This window comes from Bos javanicus, chromosome 10, assembly GCF_032452875.1.
Source record: "Bos javanicus breed banteng chromosome 10, ARS-OSU_banteng_1.0, whole genome shotgun sequence".
In the NCBI taxonomy this organism is placed as follows: Eukaryota; Metazoa; Chordata; class Mammalia; order Artiodactyla; family Bovidae; genus Bos; species Bos javanicus.
The window spans coordinates 11,089,251-11,113,695 of record NC_083877.1 but is presented as its reverse complement, the minus strand read 5'-3'; the positions used below and the strand labels follow the sequence as shown (position 1 = coordinate 11,113,695).

Sequence of the window (24,445 nt, the reverse complement as noted above, 5' to 3'; positions counted from 1 at the left end):
ACTCTAAAGAGTCTTCCCTAGCACCGTAATTCAAAAGCATCTATTCTTCAGCACTCAACCTTCTTTATGGTCTAACTCTTACATCCATACATGACTACTAGAAAAACCATAGCTTTGACTATATGGACCTTTTTTGGCAAAGAGATGTCTCTGCTTTTGCATATGCTATCTAGGTTTGTCATAGCTTTCCTTCCAAGGAGCAAGCATTTTTTAATTTCATGGCTGCAGTTGCCATCCACAGTGATTTTGGAGCCCAAGAAAATAAAATCTCTCACTGCTTTCACTTTTTCCCCTTCTATTTGCTGTGAAGTGATGGCACAGGATACCATGGTCTTAGTTTCTTGAATGTTTAGTTTCAAGCCAGCTTTTTCACTCTCTTCTGATCAAGAGTCTCTTTAGTTCCATGTTTTCTGCCATTAGAGTGGTATCATCTGCCTATTTGAGATTGTTGATAGTTCTCCTGGCAGTCTTGATTCCAGCTTGTGATTCATCCATCCTGGCATTTCGCATAATGTGCCCTGCATAGAAGTTAAATAAGTAGGGTAACAATATACAGCCTTGACATACACCTTTCCCAGTTTGGAACCAGTCTGTTGTTCCATGTCCAGTTCTGACTGTTGCTTCTTGACCTGCATACAGGTTTCTCAGGAGGCAGATCAGGTGATCTGGTATTCCCATCTCTTTAAGAATTTGCCACAGTTCGTTGTGATCCACAAAAACTGGTAAAATGATAGGTCTTCTGAATAACTCCTTACGATGGTCTGGGACCTGACATTAGCTAATAATACTTGAAGGGTGGTAGCTATTGTTGGAGAATCAACTGACCTGTCTTCCCCCCACCCCTTCCTCTCCTCTACTTCTGGAGAAACAGGACTGCAGGCACAGCTACCAACAAGCTGTGGTACGCCTCTCTGTCCCTGGTGACCCTCATCGCGTACTCCATCACCACGGGAGGCTTGATTTGGATGGCAGTGTTTTATACCCAGAAAGATGGCTGCATGGAAAATAAAATTCTCCTGGGAGTAAATGGAGGCCTGTGTCTGCTTATGTCAGTGGTATCCATCTCACCCTCTGTCCGAGATCGTGAGTACGAGATCCGTACTTTGTTCATATTATAAATGTCTTTGACCATTATTTTGGAAATTATGGTCAGTTCTTTATTTACCACAGGTGGGTAAACAGTAGGAAAGGTGGGATTCCAGTGCCCTCTTCCTACCCTGCACTGGGCTGAAGGTGATAGTCAATCATGCCTTTGTCAAAGATTTGCATATAATGAAGTCAATAAATAAGAAGATAGATGTTACTATTGTTAAATAATGTACTACAAGGAGCGTTTCAATGGAAAATGCCTTTAGTGGATATTTAGCTCTTCCCTGTAATCTCTTTGTAAAATTTGAATGAATGAGAAGGCTCCCGAAGAAGCTGTTTTGGGCTTATCTTTGACTTAAGACCTCTGTGGACCACAAATCAAGGACAGCCTGGTCCCAGAATCAGGAAACAGGAAATCCAATCCTGGCTCAGCCATCTGCTGGCCCCAGGAGCTGGCCTTTCTCAGATCCAAGTCCTTCCTCAGCAAAGCCAATAGAAACCTGTGAGCCTGATCTTGCTAATGGTTGTTTCAAAGCCAAAAGAAAGAAATGACTGAAGTTCATTATTGAAATTGAGATTGTTATTATTCACCCAGTTCCTTTATCCATTAAGAATTTCCTAAAACATTATTAGTATTCAGATCGAAATATTCTTTGGGTTAAATTCCACCCTTTGAAATAGTTACGGTTTGGTTTAGTGCCATTGATTGTTAAGGTGAGTCTCATTCCCATGCCAAAGAGCACCACTGGGAAGGGCCTATTTTTTACCTTTATTGGCCCTTATAATTTGATAAGTAAAGTTCTGGAGATAAATTTAATCAGAGGGAAGACTGGGTAAAACTAAATCTTTTTATGTCTGTGGATGTTTGAAAATTTCGCCGAAAAAAAGGATGAGTCCTTTTTGTCGCATCTTGTTTACTCTTAGCCATCTGAACCGTTTAATTTAAATACTGTAACATAGAAGGCCTTTCCCCAATAAATGCTGAGTCCCATAGCCACATTCTTTGGCTTGGACCAATTCTGGTGTTCTCAAAGGTTTTCTGTCCATTGACGGATGAGAACTCTTCCCCAGTGGCATGGATTCTGAGTATCTGATGGCTTTGTGAGTCTGGAATCCAGGTCCTCCCTGTAAAAGCCATCATTCACCCCACTAAGCTATGGGATCTCACAAATTAACAGTGGTGAATTTTTTCTGGAGACCTTGTGATTTAAGAACTAATGTGACGAACCTCAGGGAGACCAGGCAGTATGTTTCAGTACAGCTGTAGTTATTATCAAAATAAGGTGTTGGGCGAGAACTCGGCAGAACTTGGTATCTCTGAAATGGCATATAGGTTCAGTGTGTCACTTTCTCCCCCCAAAGATTTTAGCGTTATATGAGAAATATGCTGCGTATCTCTTCTTACCTTCATGTGTGGGGCTTTAGGTTTGAGGGATATTATTTGGGGCAGACCTTTTTTTGGTGGGGGGGCGGGAGGGGGCGGGGGCGGTGCATCTGCTTTCTCACCATTGATTTATAACATGGGCCCTTGTTCTCCAGGACAGCCACACTCTGGGATACTGCAGTCGGGTCTCATCAGCTGCTATGTCACGTATCTCACATTCTCAGCCCTGTCCAGCAAACCTGCAGAAGTAGGTAAGCTGGCCTTGTAGGAAGACTGTGCTTGCAGGGTGAATATTGTCATTTGTGGGGTGAGGACTGTGTCTCCTCGAACTATCGTTTAAGTATCAGAGATGCAATGCGTCAAAGTAGAGAGGTGATCTAGACTTCTTCACTAAATAGTGTCCTCAGCATGGGACATGAACCTGGACCTTCCTTCTCCTGAGGCTTCCTGCTCTGCAGGAAAGACATGAACTCACGAGGGCTAATGAGTTTGCTTGTAAGCCTAATCTGCATTTTCCTGTTCAGATATAATCAAATAATCAAGAAATCATCAGAAATACTCAAGCTATTTCTTTTTGTTCTCCTTATTATTGCTGTTGTTTTTAGATGGCTATTAATTAACTTTCAGTGATCATTTCTCTGACTCTAACAGAGTGGGAAGAGTGTGGGGGAGTGGTTCTGCCACGTCAGTAACTTATATAAAGTGACTTACTGTTCTCTTCCTAGACATCTCGCCTTTAAAATAAGAATTTTAATTATTATTTTAAGAAGATAATTAAGATTCCTCTTTTCCAGAGTGGTTTTTAAGACTTCAGTTGAGTATGTGTATATATGTATACGTACAGTTTCTGGCGTGTCAGAGGTGCTTTGTAAAGGTTACCTATTATTTTTGTAGAGTAGTTACAACGGATATTTGAGAACTATCAAAAGACCATTATAGGTTGTTACTGTACGAGCCCTTGAGCTTTCCCAGTAAAGGACCATATTTTCTTATTTTAATCTCCAAATTCCTTAAATTTCATCATTTTTTTCATGTTTGTGATATATAGATGTATGTATACATGTATATTCATATATACATAAGTATATACAAATGTGTGTATGTTTGGGTATATTTTGTCTTATATAAATCAAGTTAAATACGTATACTCTTTTCTCTAGAGTAGAAAATTGATGTTTTCCGTTTTTTAAATTTAGAAAGCAAATGCAAAGATGTTTTTGAAAGTTTTAGCATATACGTGTGGTATGTATGGGTCTTGCCTTTATAGCTATTTATAGTACAATGTGAATATAACTGTAGGTCTTTTGTTAAGTATAGTCTATCCTGGATATAATTTTTTTAGGAAAAAACTATAAATTTGACTTCAAGTTTATTTAAATCTAGTCTATTTAAAACTTTTAAGAGTATTTTGTCTGTTTACATATTAATCTCTGGCTTTAACTTAATGGGGTTTTTTGGTTACAGCATTTTTCTTCCCAATGGCAGGTATCACTTAAATACAGAAAAAAAAAACTTTTATTTTTAATTTTGGGTGGTAGTACTTAAATAGCAAAGTTCATATTTTGGTCAGGTTTGTAAAGAAAATTTTCAGTGGCCTAAGAAGAAGATTCCTGAAGCCACAGCACACAGTGAAGTTTACAGTTTCAAGTGGGAGTACAAGTAGTCATTTTAGTGCAACTTCAAGCCCATAGAATGTGCATGTCTGTAGAATGGTTTGTAGCCTGTTATTTTATATTTATGTTCCTTATTTTGGGGCAGAGCAAATAGAGCCAGCTTGGGTGTTCAGAACTGAAGACTCTGTTAGATAAAAAATAAACAACTAATGATGGTAATATGATAGAAATCTTTGTTATCTAGCCTCTACAATTTTATTAGACTCTAGCCACTTGAGAAGTTTCCAAGGTTACAGCCTAAAAGATGTCATGACGGTCCTATTACTGACAACAGAATGACTTCTTATCTGGGTGGAGGCTGCTGGCCAGACAGCAGTTCCTGCGAGTTCCTGTTTGATTGTTGGTTCGTCTCCAAGGATGATCGACATGGAGGATGCTCTCAGTTACCTGCATGCTACCTGCTGCCCAGTCAGCCAATTTATTGTTATCATTTAGTCCCTAAGTTGTATCTGACTCTTTTGTGACCCCATGGACTGTAGCCCACCAGGCTCCTCTGCCCATGGAATTCTCCAGGCAAGCGTACTGGAGTGGGCTGCCCTTTCCTTCTCCAGCGGATCTTCCCAACCCAGGGATCGAACCTGTGTCTCCTGCATTGGCAGGCAGATTCTTTAGCACTGAGCCATGAGGAAAGACCCATGAGCCAATACTTTTTACTATTGCTCCAATAGTACTGAAAAAGAACATGACTCTTAGAAATCCCTGGTACTGAAGACCCCTTTAGCACTAAGCTGACACCCAAGGGTCTTATTCTGAGAGGCTGCCTAGGTGGGAGAGGGTGCTTAGAGTGCAGCCATCTAATCTAAGTTGGATGGTAGAGGAAACCTTTGCAGTGCTGAGTGTGCACTGTTCTATACTGCATGAATTTTCCCAAAGTGAATGCATCCCTGAGTTACAGAGGGCTTTTTTTTTCTTGTCTTCACAAGTCCTAGATGAACACGGGAAGAACGTCACCATCTGTGTGCCTAACTTTGGTCAGGACCTGTACAGGGACAAGACCTTGGTTGCTGGACTGGGCACTGCCATCTTGTGTGTATGCATCTTGTATTCATGGTAAGTTCTGGAAGTTACCTGAGGCCATCTTTGCAGACTTCAAAAAAGTACAAGAGGAGAATTTACACAAGTTGTAGCAGTATGAGGTGGTCAAACAAATGCCATCTGAGGAAGAGGGAAAATGAAGCCTGAAGTAAGAAGGTGGTATTACAGCATGAAATCTAGCTGTTTGGACTTCATTTTACATAACTTGTATTTTTGGGGGGGTAAATAAAATAAATATATATGGTATGTTGCAATCCTTTAAAAGATGGTTGAGTATTACTTGCTAAAGCCCTTTTGGAGAGTAAGGGAGCACAAAGTGAGGAAGAGACAGTATGTGCCAGAATGTTTTGGCAACTTTCTACTCCAACAGAAAAAAACGTTTGTTCTCTTGTTGATGGAAAGAGTACAAAGTACTCCATACACAGACATTTTGTGCTTGGTCCAGGAAAGACAGGAAACATTTCTTTTATGCTGAAACTCACATTGCTTTTAAGGAGCAAAGTCATTCCTCCAAAAGTAGCTGTGATACATAAGCAGGCTGTGTTTTAGGTGCTCGGGGTGGGGTTTATTATTTTTAAATCTATATAAAAAAATACCAGAGGGAGAAGAGTAAAGGATAGGAATCATAAGTTTCTTATTCCATTTACGTCTCACTGTTGATCACGCTTTCCTTTGACAGTCACCCTTTCATGTTTAGGTTTTACTCCTGTGTTTTACATTTCGGTATATTTCAGCGTCTAAAAATTTCAACCAGTCACAGGCACGTTGTAGTGATCCTTTGGCCAAAACTGAACCATCCTTGGTAGCTTGTATAAGTAGAATGTCTCTCTGCACATGTTGGCATTTTCTCTTACAGCTTCTAACACCCCTTCGTGCTGTAGAGAGGGACCAACAGACGTGGGCCTTGACGACAGACACAGGCAGGAGAACTGAGTTTTATGAAGCATGTGTTCACAGTCATGCGTCAAGCTTGCAAAGGCAGTGTCGACTCTCAGCCTGTCTGTGACATAGTGGCAGCCTCTCCACACTGCAGCAAAAGCGACCATGGTGAACACTTTCTGGCCTAACATTATTATTAATTCCATACGTTTTCACTGATTCGGGCCCACATCAATGCTGTAAAGATGTTTTCAGGAAAACCGTTAAGGCACCCACATTTTAATCCTGATTCTCGGTCCTTCCTTTCTCAAGTTTTTCCTTCCTGAGTCTATTATCTTTGGGCTTTGAGGGAGAAATGTCAGCAACATGGCTAATTTTATGATCTGTCACTCACTTTTTTTCTGTATTGGCATGTAAAAAATATTGGTGAGTCCAGCAAGGAGAAAGTAGGTTACTAAACTATAAATGTAGAATATTTCATTTTTAGAATAAAATGTAGTTGTATTTACATATGAAGAAAAAATCCTGGAAGGAGATAAACCAAGCTTGTAATAGTGCTTGTATTATGTATATAATTTTTTTATTTTTTTCTTTAAAAAAAAGTTTTTTTTTTTTAACATGAGCTATTGCTTCTTTTGTTTGTATTATCAGAGAAAAAAAAAGCTGTAAAGATATTTGATAGACTAAAATCAGATGTTTTTGTGAGTTGCTGAATGCCTAATCCCACATGATTAAAATATTTGCTCCCTTAGATAAAATAGGGCTTAGATTTGCTATCAGTGGAAAAGATGCAAAAATACTATTTACTATGGTGATAGAACTGCCACCAGTGGTTTTGGTTTGTGGTGTGTAATTTCCACCGTATACATCTCTACTTGAAATTTAGCGGCACCTTAGCAGAGGTTGGCAAGGTCTAGTCTGGGATTCCCAAAAGAGCTTTTGAAGCTGACAGCTGCTATGTAAAATCTGTCTAAATACCAATAGCACACGTTATTGAATGCTGGTAATCAATCTGCAAAACCATAGTGCTCGAAGGATGAGGAGACAGAAAACAACAGCCACGCCAAGTGGAGCTGGGGAGTAACCAGCAGCCCTCTGGGCTGACGCAGCACACAGCGTGAACATACCACCTGGTGATGGCAGCTGATTCCTGGGGGTTCAGCGCAGTGCTGCACAGCGAGGGGGGCCCTGGGTGACTGGTGTTTGCTCTAATTACCCACCGCAGCTCCAGGAGGAGTGGGCTTTAAGAACTTTATAGCAAGCAGCCTGGAGTTTGAGGGGGCTTTGAGTTCAGCCCTAGGAGGGCCTTGAAAAGGGGAAATGTGGGAGGTAGTACAATTTGGAGGGTTTCAAATCTTGACTTCCTAGACTCAAAAAGGATTGAGAAGTTGGAAGATGTTACAAAAGGAGGCTGCATTGCCTGGGCGAAAACTCATTTGAAGATGATTGCAAGAATGTCTATTTCTCAATAGAATCTGTAGGAAGCCTAGCTGGTTGTGTGCATTGCAGAGAGAAGAATTCACCCATTTTCTTTCTTTTTAAAAAAAATTTTATTCTTATTTATTTTTGGTCCTGTTGCTATGAGCGTGCTTTCTCTCGTCGTGGGGAGCGGGAGCCACTCTTTGTTGTGGAGCTGGGACTTCTCACTGCAGGGGCTTCTCCTGTGGCAGAGCACAGGCTCTAGGTGCACAGGCTTCAGTAGCTGTGGCACAGAGCCTTGGTAGTTGTGGCTCACAGGCTTAGTTGTCCCAATGCATGTGGAATCTTCCCCGACCAGGGATTGAATCTGTGCCCCCTGCATTGGCAGGCAGATACCCAACCCCGGACCAGGGAAGTCTGAAATCACCCATTTCAACAGAAGTCCACGACTGCTTGGGACTTCGGTAAGATCTTAGAGGCTCACTGTGCTGTGTTCTCTTCTAACTGGATTATCCCCTCCCCACCCCCAACCACAGACACACAAACACACTCTCTCTCTCTCTAATGCTTCTTTAGGAGGCTCTCATAATGAACTCCAGTTTTGCTTTTTGGTTTTCTGCCCCAAGTCCTGCTTCTGTGGCACTCACTTTGAGGAGGTTTTACTCTTGGCTGTCTTAGCTTGGAAGTAGGGTTCAGCCAAAACCCATACCCTGGCTTTCCGGCTGAGGCCGCCCCTGCCCCTGTACCCAGGCATTATGCAGTAAAGAAACGCCACAGCCTGGGCCCCGTCAGGCGTTCCCTGCAGGCTCTCTCTGTATGGCTATGCCCTGTGCCCTCGTAGGCTGTCACCTGCCTGTCCTCCCCTAGCTGTTCCTTAAGGCCCTCCTTGGTCTCTACATTTCGGCTGCAATTATTAGTCTGTTGGCTTTAAATTCACAAACTGTCCAGTGAGACAGGATTTTGGAGTTCATCAAGTTCAGTTCCCTCATGGAGTGGAATTTCCTGGAGGTCCAGTGTTAGGACTCTGTGCTTTCACTGCCAAGTGCCTGGGTTCTATTCCTTGTTGGGGAACTAAGAATCCACAAGCTGTGCCCTGCCCCCCAACCCCACAAAAGTCAGCTCCCTCCATGAACATACATGGAAACTGAGACGTGGAGCCTGCTCCTATATGTCTCACCCAGTTACGGAAACCTTTCCTTCGACCTCCTTTGCTGAAGTATTGGAAGAGACATGTTCATAGTCATTTTTCTTTCCCCTGGGATGACTTGGAGTCAGGTCGTTTTACTTAGGTGGACCCATCAGCTGGGTAACTTACATAATTGCATTATTAAGAGGTATTTGTGCTATAAAATGTTTCTGGCTATTTTAGTTTTAACTATACTTGAGAGAAAAGAAAATAAGTATCTTTTTCAGCTGTCTAGGAATTTGAGTACAAAATTGGAAAAACTAAGAATCTTTACGAATGGTCAAACAACTTGCTAGTTCAAATGGGACATTCACAGCAATATGGCAGACCATTTGGAAATAATTGAAAGATTAGTAAGATGGCATTGGAGGGACTAGTTTAAACTGAGAAAAGTTGGCACATCAAGGAGGGTTACCTATACTGTTGGTGTGGGCTGGACCTGCTGCCTTTTTTTTTTTTTTTTAAGAATTGGGGGGGTATATTTTTGGGAATCCTGTTATTCTGGAACCTGCCAGCTAGAAATCTTCATGTCTCTGCATCAGGGGTGTGTTGAAGGCCTCTTCCTACAAACACTGGTTTCTCTTGGGAGCTGAGTCTCCAGCTCTGTATTACACTGGGAAGGTAGTTGAACTTTATTACACCAAGGCTGAGAATAGTCATGTGATCTCTCAAGGGCCCTGTAAGTTGGTCAGAGGCAGAATCTGTGGTCTCCAACAGGAAAGTCTGGACGTGTTGGCTGGAGATTTTCTGTGACCTAGTGGAGTGTACTCTTGCCTGGAAAATCCCATGGACGGAGGGGCCTGGTGGGCTGCAGTCCATGGGGTCGCTAGGAGTCAGACACGACTGAGCCGCTTCACTTTATTTTTTCACTTTCATGCATTGGAGAAGGAAATGGCAACCCACTCCAGTGTTCTTGCCTGGAGAATCCCAGGGACGGGGGAAGCCTGGTGGGCTGCCGTCTCTGGGGTCACACAGAGTCGGACACAACTGAAGTGACTTAGCAGCAGCAGCAGTGGAGTTTGGCCAGTTCCAAAAGCAGCTGAAGCAGATGTGGAGGGGCATCTGCATTACAAATCTTTCTTCCAGTGTGCAAGAGGTTCAGAGCTCAACAGAGGTTAGGAGGGCTTGGGGGTAGCGGGAGGTTTATTTTTTTTCATTGTCACAGCAATGGAAAGATGCTACTGGCTTTTAGTGAGTGAGGGCTCAGGATAATAATCAAATAAGGTTACTAGACATTCTGTGTCCAGCTGTGTCCAGCTCTGCCCCAACCAAATGCTGTCAGGCTCCTCCCACCCCCACAGGAAGTACAGGGTTAAAGTCACTCAGGCCTGAGCCCTGGAAGGGAAGAGGTTATGGATAATCCGGGAATTGTCTTGTGCAGACCAGATGGTTCTAGTAATAGCCAGAGTGCAGACAGTAAGAATTTCCCAGGCTTTTAAAGAGTTTGTAAAAAACAAAAACAACAGTATTTTCTCAGTAATTCTAAGAAGAATGTTTTGTGGATAAAGGCTATGACTGAATAAAGATCTTATGGTTACATTTACTTATAGAAGTCCATATATATGATGAACTGATTATAGGTATTTTTAGAAGTAAGAACAAAAGCTCCCGCTCTTAGTATCCTCCGATATGAAAGTGAAGTGACAGAGTTGCCAGGACCAAAAGTTGGCTTTTCTGAAACCATCTTATTCCCAAGAAGTTAGGAAATGGAATATTAAGTCATACTGTTTTAAAGAATAAACGTCATCTTTCAGATGAAAATTCCAGATATTGATCTTTTCCTGAAGTTAAGTCACATGTCCCCCCATGGAAACAACAGACCGTATTAACTCATAATTCATATGTGCAAAATATAGCCCCTTGAGTGCAGGGGCCAGGTGTGTGTGTTTCTTGGGCACACAGCCGTGGAATTGTTTCTGTCACTCCTCAGACCAGGCTCAAGCCAGGAAGTGGTACTGGAGTGGGCCTCCATTAACATCCATCTGTTCAAAGCAGAATTGAAAGTGATGCTGTTGGACTTGACTGGACAAAAGAAACAATGATCTTGGATCCCAGAGGACCTTTTTATGAGGGAAGCTTTTTATTGTTTATTTGCGTCTCATTGATCTCTTCTCTCCTTGGGAAAGAGGATGAGAATGAGTCCAGAAGACAGTGTTCCCTTTGTGGTTTATTTGGTTGAAATGAGTCTGGAATTCCTGCCTCTCCACTAACAGCTCCCACCGTCCCACCCTCTCCCCTATCCCTGGAGTGCAGGAGGAAAGGGATCGCTGTATGTCTCACTGAGTTCCCAGTGCGAAGAACAGGGCCTGACACAGGCCACACCTTCAGTAAACATTTGCTAAATGAATCTGTATAGATTATTCATGTACACTGTATATTTACACATAGAAATGTGCTTAAAATGAACCCCACCCCAGGAAAAAGTAAATGCCTTTTTGTACCTCTATAAGCCAGATTTTACAACATTTTACTTCTCTAGGCAGGAGGAAAGTGGCAGGAAGAATTTTTTTAAATGACATTGATAGCTACTCTATACTGAATTTCTAAATAGAAAAACTTGTCTGTCCAAGGCTGATTATCACAGAAAATTGTGAAAACCTTTGCTTTTCATGCCCTTGAGTTTTATCACCATTTCTGGCTTCTTTCATTGCCTTTGATCTCTTCTAAGTGAGACTAGTCAAAAGGAGGGGAAAGATAAAAGTGAAATATGAAAAGTATGTTGGCATTTGAAGGAGGAGAGGCAAAAAACCAAAGTGAAAACCAATATAACAGGACCAAAAGACAACTTTTTTTTTTTTTTTCAAGCTTCTGTTTGCATAAAATGGTCTAATGCAATCCATGGAAGAAGATATCGGCTGTCGAGTTGGTCAGCCAGTTTTGGAATAAAGTGGGATATTAGACAACTTTTATTTAAGCAGAACTGTAGGTGAGAGCGAGCCTCCTTGGAGTCCTGGCCAGGCAGCTCAGCCCTCCTTCGATGTGTTATGTGACATGTTAATATACTCAGCTGACCTTTCTGTTTTGTCTTAGTTTGACATCGACGACCAGATCAAGTTCCGATGCTCTGCAGGGCCGGTACACAGCTCCCGAGCTGGAAGTAAGTTCATTTCCTTTTCTTGGCCCTGCTTTATCTCGGAAGACCCATTTTCCAGGAAGGCTTTTTGTGTCTTGCATCTTTAGTGGTCTGCATCCCATGATCCCATTTTTTTTACTCAGGAAGGAACACGATTCCTGTACGGAAAAAGAAATGTCCTCAATATACTATAGGATTAAAATAAAAGTTGTTGATTTTTCTCCAACAGATTCAGCCTCTGGTGTGGCATCCGGCCACCCCGCTCCCACCAAAGGCCTGGGTAGCTTGTCAGTCTGCGGTCTGTTTTTTTCCTCTGTCGTAACAGAATGTATGTGGGTTGTTTTAACTTCCGGTCCCTTCCCCTAGTGTGTACCTGTCTGTGTTCTCCATACATGGCACAACTGTGAGGTCAGAAGGCGGCTGTTGGAAAGAGAAGGGGAGGGACACCCTGTCTGCACGCTGCTGGGCACTGTCTGTACGTGAGCTTACTCCCTGCAGCAGCTCCAGCAGGTGGGCATTTCACAGGGTGAAGAATAGCAAACAGTGAACAGAGGCCTGTCGGTCAGCAGAATATCTTTTTCTTTCTGATGCAAAACTCCTTTTCTGAGGCCCTTGGTGGAACATCCACTGAGGTCACAAAAGGTCTAACCAGATGGAAGCAGCCAGAAAGAGACTCCGCCCTGACTCCAAGAATGGAAAGAAGAGGCGTTTCCAGGGATGGCTAGGACTTGCTGTGTTCTAAGCACTGCATCTGTGATTTCATCTTCAAAGAAACCCAAGTAGGCTTTTATCTCCATTTTCCAGCAGGGTGGGGGATAAACAGAAAAGTGAAGTCCTTTAATCTTGGGATTTGCCGGCATGTAGACCATGTAGTCTGGCTCGAGTCGGTGCTGTGTTCCCAACCACCGTTGCCCAAGATCCGGCTGCTGTCTGCCGGCTCTGCTGCTGACCCTGCCTGGCGTCCGACCCCCGGCTGCCCTTCCCTGCGTGGAGGAAGAGCCCTGGGGTCTGTCCAGACACGGGTGCTTTGCTCTGGGGATGGGCCTCCCTCCACCTGACCTGGAGAGAGCCGGTAGTTATGAAGGGTTGTCAGTCTGCCAGCAGCATTCACCAGCTCTTTCTGTCACTTGAAGAAGGAGCGAACTGTACTGAGTCTGAATGGGTTGCTGCCTATTCTTCAGAAGAGAATGGCTCTAGAAGGCAGGCGGTCATGCTCACCACTGACTGGGTGACCCCTGCTGAGGCTGGACCGCTCTGGCTTCAATATCCCTATTGTGTACAGAGGTGAAGTGCAAAGAACAGCAAGTCTCCGCGTTAGATTTAAGAGAATGTTTTTCTTCTCATTCCGAGGAAAGAGCCCCAGTGTTCCCCTCTGAACCGGAGCGCACACAGGATGGAAGTTGGTTCGCCAACTCCTTGCATCACTTTTCACAGGATAGACCTTTGAAAGAGAGAGTCAGTCATTGCTTGTGGTAACTTTAGCTTCAAAAGAACTGGGACCCCAGCATAACATGTCTTGGGCCCCCTGAATAAATTAATGAATCTTAGACTGTATCCCTTGATCCAAGATTCTGTCAAGACCAGTCCCTCTATTGACAAGTTTCCTTGACACAAGAAGGAAAAAGAGCTTGGCTTTGAGGGATATAAATGGGGCAAAGGCTTGGATTCCCACGTCCTTGCCCCCAGCTCTCTGTTCTTTATCATAAAACTATCAAGCCAAGAGGCGTTGAGGACCCAGCACTTCCTAGACAGTCCTGGTATGTGTTGTGTTTCTTATTCTATTTACCAGAGTCTTTCTGGAATCAATGTAGTAATTTTTTGTAAACGCAATTTAAAAAAAGAAATTAAATTTGTTGTCTTGAGTAGGTCAGAAACGTGGTACATCGTTTGGAAGGAGCCACCCCCTGCATTGCCGTCCCTGTTTCCCCTGCTTCCCTTAGGCCACCAGTTCAGAGCCTGATTCTAGTAGCGATGTGGGTGGGCCTGCTGGCTCCAGGTCCCTTAGTTTTCCCCTTTCTGAGTCTGTCGGCTCCACCATCGAGATACCACATGCTGCCTGTTGGCCCTTGTGAAGCACAGACCTGGGAGTTCCCATCCACCCAAGTTCCTGTCCCAGCTCTGTCACTAAGCTTGTTTTGTGACTTAAGGCCAGGTCTTCAACCTGGCTGACCCCAGTTTCCTCACCTAAACACAGGATAATGATCTCAGTCCCTGGCGCCAAAGATCGAGTGGAGCAGCAAGTTGGACAGAGTGCCAGGAGGGAGCTCCCAGAGGGAGGGGACCTTATCTCATTCACTTCATGTTCCAGGCTGAGTTTTCCAGAAGTGGCCACCAGGGCAGAGCCTGACTTGCAGGATATTTATTAGGGGGGCTTCCCCTGGTGGCTCGGAAGACTGTAAAGAATCTGCCTACAATGCAGGAGACCCGGGTTCAATCCATGGGTCAGGAAGATCCTCTGGAGAAGGGAATGGCAACCCACTCTAGTATTTTTGCCTGGAGAATCCCCTGGACAGAGGAGCCTGGCGGGTACAGTCCACGGATGTCAGACATGACTGAGCAACTAACACTTTGACTTTTCAACACATGCGGAGGAGGGAAGGGGGGTTGAAGGGCACTGCAGGTTGGGCAGAGCCTCTGCTCATCCCAGGGGTGCTCAGAGCAGATATGACCCATCAAAGCTGTCCCCCAGGGGTTGTGGCTGCACCTTTACACCCCTGCTAGGAGCTCTTATCCTGCGTGGGTTGCGCAGGAAGGGCTTGCTTGAGAGTGGGGTGACTCCCAGCTAGGGCAGAACCTGGAGCTGCCAGCCAGAGCTCACAGGGGTTGAGCAGGCACTGAGGGGGCACCCTGGAAGGGGCTCTGGGTGGCTCACCTCCATGTCCTCGTGTTTCCCATCTCACCAGCCCCCAGACCATCAGGGAAGAACAGACACTTCAGTAGAACCTTTCGAAGGGATGAAGTGTGCAGTTCTGGATTTGGGGTGTAGTTCAGATGGGGGAAATTTGGCATGTAGATGGCCTTTAATTCTTAACCGATGTGGAGATGGAAAAGCAGAAAGCAAGCCTCCTGACTTGGTTGGTTTTGCCCTCACAGGTAGCCCGGTGTTGCTTTTGCTTCAGCTCTGGGGGAGAGGGTAAGTGGACAACATCCCGTCTGGGCCTCCGTGATGCCCTGCAGACCTGTACCACTCGTCTGTAGGTGTTTGGGATTTAGGCACAAATAACTTGAGTGGGAAGAGGAATTCCTTTATTCCAGAGCTGGTTTATTGTTTATATACTTGACACGTTCTTCCCAAAGGGTCTTTGGGATTTGTGTTGGTATTCTGGCAGATGAGGAAAAGTTGATATTTTTGGCTCATATTTATAAGTTAAATTACACAGTACATTTTTGAGGAACAAGAAGTTACATTTTTTTTTTTAAAGGAATGCAAATTTGGAAAATTTCTTTCATTCAGCTTCCTCTTCTTGAATTGGAACATTCCAGGGGCTGGAGAAGGAAATGGCAAACCACTCCAGTGTTCTTGCTTGGAGAATCGCAGGGACGGGGGAGCCTAGCGGGCTGTCGTCTCTGGGGTCGCACAGAGTCAGACACGACTGAAGCGACTTAGCAGCAGCAGCAGCAGGGGCTTGAGAACTCTTGCTCTGCTATCACTTTCTTCCGAGTTTATAATAAGTTTTCTGTGTTTAAGAGCTCTCTTCTGTTAAATGTGCCAGTAGGTAACTCATCCTATTACAGAAGGTTCAGGGGTGAGGTGGGAGCTTGGGGCTCACGGCATAGATGAGCTTGCCTGAGGGTACAAATGGTGTTTGACAGCTTTCCTACTCAACAGCCTCTGGGTTGGAAATAAGCAAGTTTGGCTTTGCGAAAGTGGTAAGCATCCTTGTGTTCCCTCATGGAACTTGTGCTCACTTTGTGGTTCACAGACGCTGAAGAGAAGCGGAATATGAAAGAGGGCCCACGGGTCATTTATGATGAGAAGAAAAGCACCGTCTACAGCTATGCCTATTTCCACTTCATGTTCTTCTTGGCTTCCCTCTATGTGATGATGACCGTCACCAACTGGTTCAAGTGAGTGGCCCCTCGTCTTAGATGTTTTAGAAGTTAATTTTTTAAAACATCCTATTCTTGACAGCCTGAAAATCGGACCTCTTGAAGTCAATTAACTTCTTCTCCAAGACCTGCTGCACTCGTCTTCCCAGAAACAGTCCATTGACATACTTTTAACCCTGGAAATTGGTGATGCTTACTGCAGCCTTAAGAAAATAGGAGGTTAATAGCATATGGACAGTCTATAGAACTTAGTAACAGAAATGGAAGAAGAACTTAGAATTCGTAAGCAATCATCTGGCTTTTAGAAAAGAGATGATACTCTTTTTTTCTACTTTGTCTTTTTTTTTTTTTAACACTTTCATTACAAAAGTTTGAAACATCTAAAAAAAAAAAAAAACTAATATGTAAGTATGAAAAGTAGCATAGGCCCTCCACCCCAACTCCATAACCACTGCTAATCAAATGATGTATTTTCTTTCTTTTTTGTGCACTTATATGCCTGTATAATTTTTTTAAACATAAATGTGATTACACATATTTTCTCCCTTGCGGGTTGGGTTTTTTTTGTTTGTTTGTTTTTTGTTTTTTTTTTAACTCACATGACGAGTCTTACTTTCCCTGTTACTACATGAAGATTCTTTTCGATTCCTTTTGTATCTTTCTTTGATCCAGAGTTTCTGTTGGATCATAATTTGGTGTACATTAAGATATACCTAAGGTAGACATTAGAATAACTTAGGATAGATATTTGGGCTTCCCTGATAGCTCAGTTGGTAAAGAATCTGCCTGCAGTGCAGGAGGCCCCGGTTCAATTCCTGGGTTAGGAAGATCCGCTGGAGAAGAAATAGGCTACCCACTCCAGTATTATTGGGCTTCCCTTGTGGCTCAGCTGGTAAAGAACCCACCTGCAATGTGGGAGACCTGGGTTTCATCCCTGGGTTGGGAAGATCCCCTGGAGAAGGGAAAGGCTACCCACTCCAGTATTCTGGCCTGAAGAATTTATTTAGACTCATTGTGCAACAAACAGATGAGTGGCTTCTCTGGGCCACGCTGCTGTGGGTGGCAGGGCCTGTATTCTAGTGCCGGAGGCGAACAGTGGTCCACATCAAATACAGTGTGTTGACACTGATGACTACTGGGGAGAAAAGTAAGGAAGAAGAACAAGGAGCAGGGCGGGGTGGGGGTGGGGGGCAGAGGTTGCGAACAGACTGATGGGGAAGGCTTCCCTGAGGAGATCTTCCCAGACAGCCTGAGGAAGAAGAGGGCATTGGAGCCTCTTGTGTTTCCCAGCGTGACAGGGAATTCCTGGAACATTTTGGCCTGGGAAGCTTAAAAAAGGTTGGAGGCAGAAAATAGCAGGTATCAAGGATGTGTTAAAACTGGAGCCCTCTCTCGCTCCTGGTGGGTAAAAATTGTATAGGCACTTTGGAAAATAGTTCCTCAGAATGTTGAGTTGTTATATGATCCCGCAGCTGTACTCCTAATGATATACTCAAGAGGAGAAAAAAACACGTCCACGCGAAAGCTTATACACAAATGTTCATGGCAGCATCGTTCATAATAGCTAAGTGGAAGCAACCAAATGCCCATCAGCTGACAAATGGATGAACAAAAGGTGCTATATCCACTCAATGGAATATCCCTCCACAACAGAAAGGAGTAAAGTACTGCTACATACTACGGCATGGAGACACCCCAAAAGAAATATGCTGAGAAAAGCCAGTCCCAAGAGGCCCCTTGATTCCATGCCCGGTGACATGTCCAGAATTGGCAAAGCCATACAGACAGACAGTGGTTAAGTCATGCCAGGGGCCGAGTGGAGGAGGAAAGGGGAGGGCAGCTAAAGGGTGCAGGGTTTCTTTCTAGGGTGATGAGAATGTTCTAGAATTGACTGTGGTGGTGGTTACACAAGTCTAGGAATACACTAAAAATCATGTGCTTTAAGTGGGTGTGCATTATATTAATATCTGAATTGAGTTGCTAGGGAAAAAAGAAAGGCTGGTGTGGGATGGCGGTGGAAGCAGGGAGAGACGCTTGGTGGGAAGAGACCTCCCCACCACCTGTTCTCTTCCTGCTCTGACCACAGCTGGGTCTCTTGTTTCTACAGCTATGAAAGTGCCAACATCGAGACCTTCTTCAGCGGGAGCTGGTCCATCTTTTGGGTCAAGATGGCTTCCTGCTGGATATGTGTTCTCCTGTACCTGGGTACGCTGATTGCCCCCCTCTGTCGACCCTCTCCGCAGTACTCCGTGTGAGGATCTGAGCAATCTCCTTGGTTCTGCAGCAGAAAGTGATGCCCTTGAACAAATATCCCAGGAGTCAAGCAGTGACTGGTACTTTGTGACAAGCTGGCATTCCCCTGGCTGGCTTCACTGGGTCTGAAAAACCTTCAGAGGGGAAAAAAAAAAATTACTTGATTCGCTTTTTGTAATTCTGAAGTTCAAAAAGAAGCTACCAGTTTGCCCCTAAAGAATTGAAAATTTCACCTAAGTTGATGCTGGGTGTTTATAGATTTTGTACGTGTTTTACCCCTAAATATTGGGATAGTGGTCAGGCTAGTATTTTCCTTCTGCATGTTTTTACCAGGACAGAGTTTGCGGAATGACATCTTTTCACAGGGATAAAAGCGTACTTTGTGTGGCCTATTACCTGTCCCTGAAATAGACATGACAAAATCGGGAGCCCTTTGCCCAGTAGAAGGCAGAGCCCTCAGAAGGCTCCACACCTCAGCCTGCAAAGCTCCTGGCTCACCGTCCTGGTATTTATTGGCTCCAAGAGGAAGCATCTGCTTTTCATTCCACCCCTGTGCCATCTCCTCCCACCCCCGACATGTTTCCCTTTGAAGTTGTGATGCTGGGAATCACAGACTTCACTCTGCCCTTGCCCTTCCCAGAGGTGCCCTCATCCCTTTGGGTTCAGCATCTTTCTTATAATGTGAAAAAGCACACTTTGCCATCACCACCCATGTGATTCCCCCCACCAGATTGTCACCGCCTGATCTGAGTTACTGCCTTAGTAACTTGCTTTGTAACTCAGATCAGGCAGTGATGGAGCCGTTTGACCCTTACTCGTGGTGGTGTTCACGTGATGATAGAACAATGTTCGTGTTGTTGTCTTCGCTATAGTTCTTGTTTGTGGGTTGATAGTCATGATACTTTAGGACCTTATTGGGAAGTTGCTTCTCGACTGAAGCCTACTGCACCCCTCTTTCCATTACTGAAGTCAACCAGTTTCTCTTCCACGCGAGGCCTTTGAAATTGTAAAAGCAAAAGGGCTTTTGTTTTCCAGATCTGTAATGTGACCACACCATTAATGTCCCTTATGATTTTAGGGGTAGATTTGCTGAGGTGAGAATCAGAGGCAGCACCTCAAACAGGGCTGACCAGGTAAGGCCTCCAATTATACAAATTGTAGAAGTGACCAGATGATATACTTAGAAGAAAAGGTGGGTGGGATGGGGAGTTATTTAATTAAGCCATGAGCAAAAGCCACAGAAACTTCCAAAGTACATACTCCTAAGGTGACACTTAAGAGAGATTTGACTCTAGGCAGCTGTGTAAGAAGATCTCCATTTTCAGTGCTGATGCTCTTGTCCAGGGAGGAGTTTACACAGCGGAATGTCCACTGGAGACCCCAGTGGAGACACAGTGGGGACCCACCTCTTAGTATTTCATGCAGGATGGAAAGAATCCTCTCGGCACGTCGGGTCCCCCATAAGCTGGGCTCCAGGGTGCCAAATGCTGACCTGGGAAATTAGTCCCGCTCTTCATTTCCACTCACTCCTTTGCCCTCCTCTCAAGAAAATGAGGGAGTTGGGTGGACGCAAGAGGCATACAGTGGATGAATTCCTCCAGAAACTTGCCTTAGTTGTAGTGTTGGAGATTCACTTTTTAAAGGCACTCCTTGTGTGTGTGAGAGAGCCTTGTTTTGTACACTCGATCAAGTTTTTTTCTTTTTTCCCCCCAGATCAGGAGTCTTCAAACTTGGTCCAGAGATCTTCTATAGGCACAGAATGAGTGGTTGCCGTGTGTGGCCCACAGGGAAGCCCGTAGGGGTGGGAGCTCTGTGGTCAGACAGGTGGTGGCAGTAGGTGGCGTGTGTCACAGCAGAGCCCACAGGGGCCACTGCAGTGGCTGGTTCAGTGACAGGCTCTGGGTAAGCGAGACTGGCTTTACAAAGATCACGAGGATGGGCAGGTCAAGAGCTGGGGTGCTGTCGGTAGCTGGTTTTGTTGTGTTTTCTTCCTGCTAGGGTCTAGCATCCAACTCTGACTTTCGAGCTGGCCCTTCCCGTGCAGAAAATAGCTCAGGGAGACACAGAGGAAAGGACATCGCCAGTAGCCAGGCTTCCTTCCTGAGCCCCTCTCCCTCGCAGCCAACCCACATTCTCCAGCTGCTTAAGACTTGGTTGGTGCCTGATAATGTTCCTTTCTGAAGGTTGGTCTGATACAAGAAGAGTTACAGTCATTCTGATTTTTATTCTCAACAGAACATTTAAGCAGTTTTATCCAAATGATCAAGAGAGATGTGGACGTTCTCTGAGGACTAAGGGTATATAAATAAGATGTTGACTTTAATGATTATTAATTGTAGTAAACAGTACTCAGGTGATAAGTCAACATTCATGGGTTTAAAGAGTCTACGTTTTTGTGCTATTATGTTTTAAGAAACTGGAAACACAGTGCCAATTGCTTTGAGTTGCTGTTAAGGATGATGTTCATTTGATAAATTCACTGATAATCTTTTCAAAATAATAGACTTTGCTTCCTACAACTTTTTATACATGATTTAAAAAGTGCATTCTCAGAAGCTGCAGGTCAGATTCCTTTAGCGATGAGAGCTGAAGATTTTTTAAAACTGTGTGTAAGCTTCCTCGGTGCTGTTCATCTGATGTGGAAATTTTTTCACTTCTCATTTTCACGAGTAAATACACATAAATAGAGGAAGGGATTCTTCTGGGAGTGTTGCTGTTTATGTCTAGATGTGTCACCTGACTGGAGACCAGAGACTTTCTCACCAAAGGCTTTCAGAAACCCTAATTGGTCCTCACTGGGTTGATTTTTTTTTTTTTTTTTTTTTAATGCTGGTTAGTTGGTTTCGTTTTTGTCCTCACAATTTCTTGGGAAATGGCTTGAAAGAATTGTTTGCCAGAAGTCCTTGGAGCTCCTTCGTAGCGTAGGTGGGCTGTGTGCATGTGGGCCGATGGAGGTTGGGGTCCCGGGGGCTTTGGGATTCTGGTGGCCAGCGAGGGCGCTCCCACACCCCTTTGTTTATTTCCAGTTGCTCAGAGATGCCTTCACTATGGTTGACCTCTGTGCACTGCTATTCCCCCCACATTGTCTCCTTCTGCCTTTTTAAGATTATTTGCTTATTTATAATAATTTTGGCCAGAAGTTTACTACCATTGGTGCTTCCTGTTACCCTGCAAAGGGAATTCCAGAGCCTGTATGCATTTACGCTGCCTAGGTCTTTTTCTCCTTTGATTGCCTTTCTAAAGAGCATCTCATTTTGGTGTACATTCATGTCCTACCCCTCTTGAAAATGAAAGGCGGTTTTAGATATAACTAAGAAGGATGTGATCTTGGGCTAGGATCCCACATGTCCAGAGAGCATCCTGGGCTCTCCTTCATTGAGAACGGCGCCGATACCACTGGGTTCATGCCGTTCTCTGTAGGGTCTTCTCCTTGATTTACTAAATCCTTCTGACTTCGTTCTTAACTGTGTTTCCTGCTGTCCTTAATATATTTGTAAAGCCTCAGACATTTTAATCCAGTTTTGTATTTTAGGCAGAGATGTGCTCTCTAATATACTCGTTTAGCAGGATACAGATCTTTTGAATTAATGCTAACCATTCTAAAGATTTCTCTCTCTCTTTTTTTTCCCTTCCTCAGTAAATCATTTACAGAAGTGTTCATTTTGAGAGGATGAAGTATTTGGCTTTTACCAAAGAGGTGTTCTTTTTTTAAAAGCAAAATCCTTTCAGCAAAAACTTAACTTGGGGAATTGTAGATTAAGAATGCATTTGTCCACATCCGCTTCTGTAGGTGTTAACCATGTTTATGTGAGTAAAATGTTAGAAAGAACTCTTTAAGGTAATCCTTTGTGGTGAAGGATCCTGGGAAATTCTCTCAGGTAAAGAAAGCTTGCAGCAGATGGGTAATATATGTCTTGAGAGCTATTTATAAGAAATTTAAGGATTGTTTTGTTTTCCTTTATTAAAGATTTAAGGTTATTTTACTTTGAAAAAAACTACAGAAATTTTATAGTCATAACTTTGTTACTTTTTAAAAAAAAAACTTGTCTGAAATAATTAGATGTAGCCAAATTATGTGGTTATGTTTTGCTGTTAGAATTTGAAAATGTAGTATGAGTGGTAATCTACTGTTTGAAATTTATAATGGTCTTAGATATGTTTGAGTTTTGGTAACTTTTAAAAATAGTTATTTTTTTTGTTTTAAGTCACAAAGGCACCTATGGATTTATAATTGGGGTTTTTTTGAATGCTAATTTTTCTATGAAGCAGCCGAAGTTGACCAGTCTTTTCCTAGGTGGAAAACTCAAAACTTGTTAACTCTGTACTTTAATAAAATTAAAAAATGAAAACCATGTTTTTTTTTTCTTCTTCTTTCTGTTGAATATATTTATAAATAAAGTCTGCCAGGTACCATTTTCCAAAGATGTCTTCAAATGTTAATTCAATCTCAAGTTTCATAGAGTCTGTTCTGCTTCTAGAAGATACAAACAGGAAAACCCAAGTTTTTTGCCTTCTTCCTTGCTGAAAGCCTCTATCTACAACCTGCTTTCTTCTTATTTTTTTTTTTTTATTTACTTTGCTGTGAAGGGTCTTTGCTGCGGTGCTCAGAATCTTTAGTCATGGCATGCAACTCTTAGTTGCTGGACCAAGGATCAAAGCTGGGCCTCCTGCACTGGAGCATGCTGTGTGACAATACTCATATTTTGGCAGAAGCCTTCTTATATAACTAACTGAGATTAGGAGACTCTAATTAAGAGTCTTAGAAATCTTCTGTTTAGCCAGAGGATTTGGCACTTCCTTAAATCTTTGAAATCTTAATAAGAGGCTTTATCTTGACGTTGAGGCTACATTTTTACTTGTGGCATCTTAGAAATGATAAGTAGTTAATAAAACAGTGTGGTTGGAAAGATACTTCATTGAGTGTGTTTCAGTGTGTTGTTAAATGAAAAAAAATTGTTCAGTGTGATCCAAATCCTGCATGTATGAACTCTTTTAAAAAAAAAATTCTGGAACTTGTTAAAACAGTAAGACTTAGGAATTTCCTGGTGGTCTAGTGGTTAGGACTCAGCGTGTTCACTGTGTGGGAGGGGTTGGGGAGGTGGGGGGACTTGGGCAGTGAGGGTGGAGAAATCAACTCGATACAAGGATAAGTGGGGACTGATAGCCAACAAGCAGAGGCATGAGGTGGTTGGATAGTATCACCAACTCATTAGACATGAGTTTGAGCAAGCTCCAGGAGACAGTGAAGGACAGGGAAGCCTGGCATGCTGCAGTCCATGGGGTTTCAAAGAGTTGGACATGACTGAGTGACTGAACAACAAGAAAAGCAGAGGGAGGGGATCCAGTAGATGGAAAATTACAAGAGGAGATCTCAGGTAGAGAGATTCTTTCTCAAGGTAGACAGGCCAAGTGTAAGCAGACAGGGTAGGGGACCCCAGAGAAAGAACCAGGCATAACTTTAGTAACAGAAGCCGTTTTAGGCCTGAGCTATTTTGTGATCTAAGCCTGGCCACAGTGCCTGCCCTTGCAGAGGAATAGGTCTCAGTAGTTAATGATATTAAAGGAACAAAAGAAGGTAAGAACTAGTAACTACCAGGACAAGGAGATAACCTAACTTCATCAGAGACAATATGTCAGTTGTAAAGACTCCTAGTTCTGTTTCAAAAGTCAAGATTAATCCAAAGCATGTTCTTGAGTTGTTTTGCAGAATTCAACTCCACAGGAGTCCTCAACCATCAGATTAACTGGAACCTAAGAGATGATGGGCTTCCCAGGTGGCACAGTGGTAAAGAATCTGCCTGCCAATGCAGGAGACACTGAAGAAGCATGTTTGCTCCCTGGGATGAGAAGATCCTCTGGAGTAGGAAATGGCCACCCACTCCAATATTCTTTGTCTGGAAAAGTCCATGGATAGAGGAGCCTTGTGGGCTGCAGTCCATGGGATCTCAAAGAGTTGGACGTGACTGAAAACAAGATATACGCAAGGGATGATGATGATTTTTTCTGATCCTCATGACTCCTATCAACTACAGCCTGGACTCTGTCAATTATTGCCCCAATTCTATGCCATATTCTCCTCTGCTCACATGCTTTCGTGAATACCCATGTCCCCTTAGCTTAAAACTTACCAAGTTTTTTTGTTCAGGGAGACGCTACTTTGGGAAAGATCCCCAGTGTCCTTACTTGCTGCAAGTGGTAATAAATCCTTCCTTCTCTCAGTCTTTGGCTTGTTTGTATCTTTTGGCTGTGAAACCCACCAAGAGGCAAACCCAGTTCCTTGGTAATGAAAAGACTTTACACCAAAGATGGGGGGAATGAAGAACTTCAGATATCAAGGGTGGGGAGTCTTGCTAAGCCAAGGTTGTGCTGCCCTGGCAAGGACAGAATGGATGTGGAAGGCTAAG

The 24,445-nt window shown here is 43.6% G+C and overlaps 1 protein-coding gene across 3 annotated transcripts in view; it reads left to right on the top strand.

The window, feature by feature from the left end:
* Window positions 1-22,393, top strand: part of SERINC5 (serine incorporator 5) — a 108,618-nt gene extending 86,225 nt beyond the window's left edge. For 2 of the 3 annotated variants that reach the window (XM_061430058.1, XM_061430059.1), the window contains exons 6-12: window positions 872-1,083; window positions 2,629-2,724; window positions 5,070-5,196; window positions 11,696-11,762; window positions 14,832-14,871; window positions 15,662-15,806; window positions 17,896-22,393. In XM_061430058.1, coding sequence (XP_061286042.1) covers window positions 872-1,083; window positions 2,629-2,724; window positions 5,070-5,196; window positions 11,696-11,762; window positions 14,832-14,871; window positions 15,662-15,806; window positions 17,896-18,043 — 835 coding nt within the window. In that variant the 3' untranslated portion in view covers window positions 18,044-22,393. Of the gene's footprint in view, window positions 1-871; window positions 1,084-2,628; window positions 2,725-5,069; window positions 5,197-11,695; window positions 11,763-12,104; window positions 12,249-14,831; window positions 14,872-15,661; window positions 15,807-17,895 lie in introns of those variants that run through there. The other variant, XM_061430060.1, reaches the window with a different exon arrangement.
* The last annotated feature ends 2,052 nt before the right edge of the window (window positions 22,394-24,445 follow it).